The sequence below is a fragment of the Candoia aspera genome, chromosome 1, assembly GCF_035149785.1.
Source record: "Candoia aspera isolate rCanAsp1 chromosome 1, rCanAsp1.hap2, whole genome shotgun sequence".
NCBI lineage: Eukaryota > Metazoa > Chordata > Lepidosauria > Squamata > Boidae > Candoia > Candoia aspera.
The window spans coordinates 341244419-341253450 of record NC_086153.1 but is presented as its reverse complement, the minus strand read 5'-3'; the positions used below and the strand labels follow the sequence as shown (position 1 = coordinate 341253450).

The 9032-nt window shown below is 44.1% G+C and overlaps 1 protein-coding gene across 1 annotated transcript; it reads right to left on the bottom strand.

Annotated features, from left to right (window-relative positions):
- Positions 1-2901: 2901 nt before the first annotated feature.
- Positions 2902-6087, bottom strand: LOC134487550 (vomeronasal type-2 receptor 26-like). Its single transcript, XM_063289409.1, has 3 exons — positions 6073-6087; positions 5157-5286; positions 2902-3806 (listed from the first exon to the last, which is right to left on the bottom strand). Exons 1-3 carry the CDS (start codon positions 6085-6087, stop codon positions 2902-2904), a joined length of 1050 nt encoding a protein of 349 aa, XP_063145479.1.
- Positions 6088-9032: the final 2945 nt, after the last annotated feature.

Below are 9032 nucleotides of genomic sequence, written 5' to 3'. Positions count from 1 at the left end.
TCAATTCCTTTTTTTTTTTTTAATTTGCAAGCTTTCCTTTTGTAAAATAAAATCCACCCCCACACTCCCCAGGCACTGAAGGGAGAGACAAACACCCCATCCATGGTCCAAGTTTCTAGTGCTTTGTGTCCATTGAATCTGGGTCAGTCTGGCTATTGGTGGTTCAGAAACAAAGAACCCGTGACACATGGTTCCATCCGAAGGCCAGCGAGGGTCAGGAAGCTCTCTCTCTCTTGCCCAGGGAAGGAGAGGGGCTCACAAGGGGGCCCAGTGGTGGAACAGCTCCTTCGCATCCATTGCCCTTCAAAGAGAGGCTGTGGCCTTCCTGTCAGGGTGGAGGAGAAGAGGAATCTGGCTCAGGACTGAGGAACGTATGGTGTGATCCTGCCCTGCTTGGTTAAACAAACTCTTGTCTTCAGGCTGGATGGATTACATCCCAGAGCATGGGGGGAGTTAGCAGAACTGATCTCAGAGCTGCTGACTGTAATTTTTCAAATCCGCTGGAGAGATTTGATGAGAACTGGGGAGGTGTGGAAGACTGGAGAGGAGCAAAGACAGTCCCACCTTTTCAGAAGGAAAAGAGGGCCCAGAAACTACAGACCAGCTATTTTAACACCTGCACGATAAAAGAAGATCAACCAGGTGTCAAGCACAGCTGTCTGTGAGCCCTTGGGAAAGATAGTTACAAGTATATAGAATCAGGCTGGTTGTGTCAAAACCTAATCATATCTGACTAACCTTATCTCTTATGACAGTCTGTTAGACCATGGGAACGCTCTGGATGTGGTTCCTCTTGATCGCAATAAGGTTTTGACAAAGGCTCACAGGACATCCTTGGGGACATGATGGATAAACATGACTACCCAGTTCTGAGGTTTGATACTGTATGCCTGCAACTAGCTGAACAATCAGATCCAACGGTGCTCAGGAATGGTTCCACATGGAACTGGTGGAAAGTAGTGAGTGAGGTCCCCAAGGCTTATCCCTTCACTTAGTGTGCTTCAACATCTTTTTACTCAAATCCTCTGCAGAGCTTGCTCTTTCTGGATTATTGTTCGCAGCCAAAGAAAAATGGCTCTGAGGGACCTTTATCGCCTCTGGGCCAAATGCTTGATACCCTTGCATTAGAGGGTGGAATGGAAATGATGGGCTACAAGGTTTGGGAGGCAAAGTTCTGGATGACACTTGGTGGCAGCAAAAAACATAGAATCATAGGATTAGACGAGAGAATCAGAGAAGTGTAATGTTGGAAGGGACCGCTCGTACCTCCTAGTCCCTCCAATGTGCAGGAAAGCCAATTCAATCACCCCAGGCAGAGAGCTGTCCCACTCCTCTACTAAACTGCCAGAGACGGAGAACCCACCACCTCCACAGGGAGACTGTTCTACCATTAGATGGATCCTACCACCAGGAAGCTTTTCCTCAAAATCTAGACCCTGGTTTCTATGGCCATGGAAATGAGTTCCTGACCAGACCGCTGATAGTGTCCTTTTCCTTCAAATTATTGCCTAACAGATAGAAAATGGGTCTCTTTCCAGCTTTGTGGTGTCAAGATATTTACAACCATAAAAGGACACCTTATCAAAAATAAGGTCTGATACTGATCATATTACATAAATATGATGTTCACTACATTTCTCTGTCAAACACAACTATCTTGGGGTTTGATATATTATTTTTCAAGTACATACAATGAGTATGAATATCAAATCTGTCATGAGTACTGATGGCGAGCAGGAGGGGGCCTCTATCCAGGGGGGAAAACGCAGGCGTAGTACTGAGGAATTGAGCAGCCATTCGAAGAGACGCAGATCAGATCCGCCTTAGCCTTTGGGGTTTATCTGTCTGGGTTTTTCCCACGCTTCTTCAGTTTGTTAGGATTTTCTGTCTTATGTAGCAGTAGTAAAGCACTAGAGACCTGCTCCTCGTCTAAGCGTGGTTCCTGTCAGTTAGGACAAAACCTATGGAACATTTGTTGCAAATCATTTGAGTTCTTAGACAATATACCATCATCAATATATAGAAGTACAGTAATGAACAAAACAAAATGTATTCCATTTGTTCGCACCCCTCCTTCCTTCCTCCCACCCCTCTACCCATCCTTCCTTCTTCATAATAGTTGGAAAGGATAACAGATAATAACAGGGACAGGAAAATATCCATTAATAACCAAGGTCTTATTTATTAATAAAGTATGTTTCTCTATTAAATTAATAGAGACTAAAACAATGTGGGTCCTTTAAACTCTAGAATATACAAAAACTATTATTATTAGATTTTTATTCCACTTTTTTATCTCTGTCTCTCTCTCTGTATCATCATCTCAAAGCAGCTACATAATGCCCTTGCTTTCTCTTTTCCTCACAACAACTCTGTGAGATGGGTTGAGCTGAGAAAGGGGACTGGCCCAAATCACCCACCAGGTTTTCCTGCCTACAGCAGGACTAAAACTCATTGTCTCCTGGTTTCTGGGCCAGCATCTTCACCACTACACCAAACTGGGTTTCTAATAGTCAACTAAGTGAAAAAATTAGTAGGGAACTCAGCAAAGCCTCAGGAATCGATGGAGACAAATGTATTTCACAACACTGACAGTGAAGCCAACTCAACACATGTTTAAAGACTCCTTTGATTAAAAGGAATAAAGTGTGAAACTTCCACATATCAACCTTTATTTCCAAGTTGGGCATTGGGACTCACTGGGAACAACTGGTATTCATGAAAAATAAAAAGGATGAGTGATTGTTGCTGATTAATAGGTACATTATGATCAGTCACATTACTTGTTATCCAATTATTTGATGGACAAGACCCTCCTTCTTTTCATCATTTTTTTCAAAATCAGATCAAATAGTAAATGTGCCCCAAATCCAAAATTAATGTGGCCTATCTCTGCGTAAGTCAGAGATTCTTGTGCCTCACTATATTTTCTCTGCAATTCAGATCAGGCCTCAATAGGATAATGTAGCATTTGGGGAAAAAGATACAAGCCATGAGACCAGCTCCAGAAGCCAAGATGGAGAAGATCTCCACGGCCACCATGGATTTCCCTTTGGTGCTCAGGTAGGTGGGGAGGAAGGTGATCCAAACACTACAAAAGACCAGCATGCTAAAAGTAATGAACTTGGCTTCATTAAAGCTGTCGGGCAATTTCCTAGCCAGAAAGGCCACCGTGAAACTGACCAGGGCCAGGAAACCCAGGTAGGCAAGGACAGCGTAAAACATTGAACCTGAGCCTTCCTTACATTCCAAGACAGTCTCTCCCACCAAGGAGTGGAAGTCCAAGTGGGGAAATGGGGGAGAGGTTACCAGCCAGGTGGCACAAAGAACTGCTTGAACTAGGGGGCAAGTTAAGACAATGGAGTTGGTCAGTGTCTTTCCTAAGAATTTCCTTGTCCTGTTCCCTGGCTTGGTGGCCATGAAGGCCAGAACCACCATGACAGTTTTTGCCAACACAGAGGAAACTGCAAGGGAAAAGAGAATGGCAAAGGCAATTTGTTGGAAGAGACAGGTGAGCTTCCCGGGTCGACCGATGAAGAGCAAGGAGCAGAGGAAGCAGAGGAGGAGGGAGACCAGGAGGATGTAGGTGAGGTTTCTGTTGTTGGCTTTGACGATAGGTGTATCGTAATGTTTAAGGAAAACCGCTAGGACTGCAGATGTGATCACAGAGAGAGAAAGAGCCAGAGAAGCTAAAGCATATCCCAGGGTCTCTTGATAGGAAAGGAAGTGGACCTTCTTGGCAATGCAGTGGTCGTTGTCTTTATTGGGGTATTGGTCCTCTGGGCAGGGGTCACAGCGAGCTGCATCTGAAATCAAGAGTCTTTGTCTAAGTATTTCAGATGTATCAGCCATAAGCAAGTCCCCCCCCCCCCCGTGTCTCAGGGTGACATGACTGTTCCCTTTCTGTAGTAGCCAAATCAAAGATGGTGATGCAATGGCCTACTATATGAATTTTGCTGCCCCACAAAGGTCAAAACATTCTTGGTTGAAGATGAGTCTAGAGATGGGTCGGTTACATGCAGGGAACTAAGGAATTCTAATTGTGAAGTCTTCTATGTGAAGTCAATTTAGTGGCCTGCTACAACCACTGAAATGGAGCAGAGCTCATAACACTGCTGATAAGCTGGCTCAGAAAAAGAAAAGTATCTTAAAATAGCTTCAGTGAGCACACCAGAGAAACAGAGGTTGTTGGTCTTACACATTCAGCCCTCCCAAGCATAAGGAATCACACGCCTAGACAGATTAGGTTAAGATAAGTAAAAAGAATTCTTACTGACTTTATTCTTTGTTGTTCTGTTACATCCATCTTGGTGGAAAAGATGAAGTTCCTTTGTTGTTCTTTTCTTTCTAAATACTGAGTTTGCCCTAAACATTCAGCCCTAAAGCTGCCAAGAGCTGTGTGGAAGAAAGGGGCAGAATCCTTCATCAAGGCCTGAGCGCATGGCCCTGATGAATGGAGAGCAGAACAGCATGCTTGCTTCTCCCTGGGTGGAAGAAGGAGAGAGAGAGGAAGAGGAAGTGGAGTGGCAATAAACAGCTTCCTCAGAGTTGTATTGTGGGACAGCTTAATTTACATGCTTATTCACATGCAAATGAGTCATGCTGGATTCGCCAGGACTTCCAACACTATGGAGAAAAACCTTCCTAGGAACACTGCTCTGGGAGATTTGTCTACATTATCTGTTGGCATTGGCTGAATAGGATTAAAACAAGAGAGAGTTAGAATGACAGAAGGTGGGAGAGGGAAGGGGCTCTTTTCCTGATCAGAAGTGATTCATGGGGAAACTGGCTTCAGGGGGGAGGGAGGAAAGAATGATCCAGAGGCACAATAACAGCAAGAGCTCTCTGGCTCCATTTCTCTGCTTTCTGTTTTCCCAGTGGTATGTGATGGTAGGAGTGGAAAGGCTGTTAGGGAACCCATCAATTGTGCCGTGAAACTACTTTGTATTAAATTGCTGAGGAGTGAGAAAGTTGGCCTTTGCGGGCAAGACAGCTTATGGCCAGGTCTTGAAAGTTTCTGATGAAAACTAGGAATACCTTCAAGCATGTCAATCCTATCAAAAATGACCAGAAATATCTTAATATTCTGATCAGCTGAATAGTTTCCTTCACCCAGCAAGATCTGCCTTTGAAGGAATTCCTGAGGTTTGCCCTACCTGTCTGATCAGACATGGTCCCTTCTGGACAAGGGTCACATCGGTAGCAGCAAACCTGCTCGCCCTCTGGAATGCTTCTCCTCTCCCCTGCATGGCACCTCTTCATGCCACACCTGGCAAAGGGCACTTTCTAAAAGAGAAAAGAGAAATGATTGAGATGGCCTACGCAATGAGCACATATCATTGATTCATTTCCACATTCCCATTTCCATCTTCAGAATGTCTTGAAAAAACTGGTTCACCATGGTCTACCAGAAACCAGGAACAGCTCCTGGGAGAACTCGAGCCAATGGCATTCCCGACCCACCAATGGATGCTGGAGATTGGACCAGGGACCTCCGTGTGTAAAACAAGGCCTGTGAAACTGTCCTACAGCCTTGCTAAAAGAAAGAACCATAAGGGTCCAATAAAGGTCCATGGAGTTCACTGTTTCCTGCTTCAGTTGCACCCTGGGTTTCCAGCATGAATCTTTCCCAATCCCAACCCTTCTCAGACATGCATATTGCAGACCTCGGGTGTGTTGTATGCAAAGCAGGTCTTTCACCACATGGTTGTCATCTCTTGTGATTCAGTACAGCTTTTGTCTGGTTACAAGAACCTTCTGTATACTCAGGAGAGAATGGATCTTTCCCTGGATTCAGAACGTATCCTTCAGCCTACCTTTGTGGCCCAGATGATTGAATCTGGGTTAAGGGCGAAATCCTGGCCTGGGGGAGCCCTAGGATCTATTTGGCCAACTTTCACAGGGACGAAAGATTGATTGGGGAGGAAAACCCAGTTGAGAAGATCGTAATGAGCTGAACCCAGTCCATCTTCTGAGAAGGAGACTTCATTTCCAGCACTGTTGTTGAAACGGACGTTCTTCAAATAAGGAAGAATCTGACAGAAAGAAAAGACACCTTAGAAACTGGGGTACCTGCAAATGGGACATCGTGGCTCTATCACTCCCTCATGGCGTCCGTCTTTGGAGAGACGTTGTGTGTCTGTAGTTGGTGGATAACTTTGTGGTCGGGAATGTGCAAGAGCAGGTTGCTGATCGGTCTCAGGCACCTGTGTTGCCTGGCTCCCTCCTGTCTCCAACCTCCTCCCCAGCTTCAGCCTTGAACCAGCAGGGGAGGAGACGTGAGGAGACTAGCAGGGATAGGGGTGCTCTGTGGCCCTGCAGCAGCCAGGAAGGGAAGCAGCCAAAAGAAAAAGGAAAGAGCTCCTTGTTTTCTCCACAGAGACTCTGAGGTCCTGGGGAAACAGAGTGAAGAGGCAAAGCCCTGCCGCAAACCGTGCTGTACAGACCGTCCAATACAAAAGCTATATTCTAGCTGTAGTAACAGTGGCTAGTAATAGTAGTAGTAGAATAAAAATAGTAGGAATATATTTGTAATAGTATAGCCTAGAAGTAGTAGTAGAGAGTGTGGTAAGGTAAGAATAGAATAACATTCTTTAGTATAGTTTCATTAGTAATGAGATAGGATGGAAAGATATTCGCTCCAGAAAAAGTCACACAGCTTTTGAAAGATTCACTTTTGTACTGTAGGTAGTTTTGTTGAAAATAAAACATAAATAAAAGGGGAGATCTAAAATCTCCAAGTGTTGTAGATTTCAGTGCTTTTTGGGAGATCATTTTGAGCCTGAAACAATCAAACATTAGCATATATATATATATATATAAAAGATTCAAGAAAAGACAAAAAGATTGAGAAGAAAATCCTACGATTTGCAAATCAAAAGCGGTTACCAAAATCTCTTGAAGAAAGTGCCCTGAAGGCAAGCCTTTCAAAGATGAAATGGAATATGGGAGAACATCGTAACGAAGACCACAGTAACTTCATTGGGGAGCTGATGCAATGCACTGAAGAGGCAAGAAGGAGAAAGCCAAAAGAGATAAAAGGAAGAATCTTGGAAGAGACCAAAAGGCTTCTTCAAAGAGAAGACAGGTGGATAGAACTCCTCGGAATAATGCCGAATACTTTCTCCTTTGCAAATTAATATGGAGGAGACCAAAAGAAGATCTGGAGAAGTTCCAAGAGCAGAAACTTCTTGAGGCAGCAAATAAGTGAAGCAGCATCAGAAAGCGCAAATGGGAAATAGCACGGCGTAAAGGAACAATAGCAGCATTAAAAGACAAAAATGGAAAGGAAAAGACGGGAAAGAAAGACGTTGAGCAGATCTGGAAAGAATTCTAGATGGACCTGTTTGCATCTCGTCTGGACATCCCAATCCTGCCATTGGCCACCACAACTGATGGTATAACAATGGAAATACTGAGGGCTGGAGGTCATGAACTATGGAAAGCACTTGCAGAGTGCTTTGCCAGGCATGTAGAGATGCAAAAAATTCCTGACTGCTGGAAGGAGTCTACTACAGTTCTGCTGTACAAGAAGGGAGATCTCAAAAATTATAGGCCGATCTCAAAAATTATAGGCTTATTTCCTTATTATCGATTGTCTACAAGCTATCCATGAAAGTGATTACAAACCATCTTATGAGAACCTGAGACGAGCAACAGCTGTGAGAGCGGGCTGGCTTCAGAAGCCAGTACAGTACTACCGATCATATATTCACTCTTACTCAGATCATCAAATGGTCAAGAGAATATAAATTTCCACGTGCGATCACGTTTGTGGATTATGAAAAAGCATTTGACAGTGTCGAAGTCAATGCAGTAATGCAAGTGAACAGTGAACAAGGAATCAACTCCGATTACACTGCACTGCTCAAAGAAGCAAATACCAACTGCTTCACAAATATTATTGTCTTCAAAACCGAAATACAAATACCAGTGGAGGAAGATGTAAAGCAAGGTGGTATGAGCTCACCTAAACTTTTCAATGCTTGCTTGGAAAATACCATGCGCAAATGAGCTGGGAAGATAGAATTGATATAAACAGAGGGAAGATAAACCATCTCAGATTTGTGGACAACATTGTACCGATCACAAAGGATTGATTGATTGATTGATTGATATTTCAAAATCTATCACCGCCCATCTCTCCCAGAAAGGGGACTCTCGAAAGCTGCAAAAAATGCTTTGACAACTTGATGCCGAAAGCAGAAACGTGGGTCTAAAGATGAATCTCACTAAAACAAACTATATGCAGACAGGGAACTTTCCAAAATTCCAAATGAGGCTTCAGAATGAACCTATCGAAGAGGATGACCACTGTGTCTACCTGGGATGGCTAATCAAAATGAATAACGATCCAAGAGAAGAACTGCTTAGAATAAAGAAAGCTGATTGGGCTAGATACAGCTCCATTAGAGAAGTCTGAGAGAATGAGAAGATTGAAGGAAAACTGTGTGCTAATCTTGTTAATTTGACTGTCCTATCGGTGGTGCTATATGGAAGGGAAGCATGGTTGTGAAGAAAGGCAGAAGAGGAAGAGCTTTCAAGAGCAGGAAGGGCTACGGAAGATCCATGCTGAAAGTTTCTCTCTGAGACCACGTCGCAAACCGCCAGATTAGAACACAAAGTGGAATAAATGATGTCGTTGAATACCGAAAACGAAAGCTACGCTGGGCACGGCATGTTGCACGCGTGTTGGATGGCTGTTGTACAAGAGCAGTTGCCAAAGGGTATTGAAGAGAAGGAAAGAGACCTATCAGCCAAAGAGATGGGAAGATCCAGTAGTCAAGGACTTGGGCCAGACCTGGAGAAGAAAAGCCAGGAATCAAGACAAATGGAAAGGGGGTTGTGACCAGCTGGACGCTGTACGGCTATAGTCTGGTCAATAAAGGTGATCGAGGTGATGTAGTTTTATATGGTATAGTAAGAGCCAGGATGGTCTAGTGGTTAAGGCAGCGGGCTGGAAACCAGGAGACTGTGAGTTCTAGTCCCGCCTTAGGCATGAAGCTGGCTGGGTGACCTTGGGCCAGTCCCTC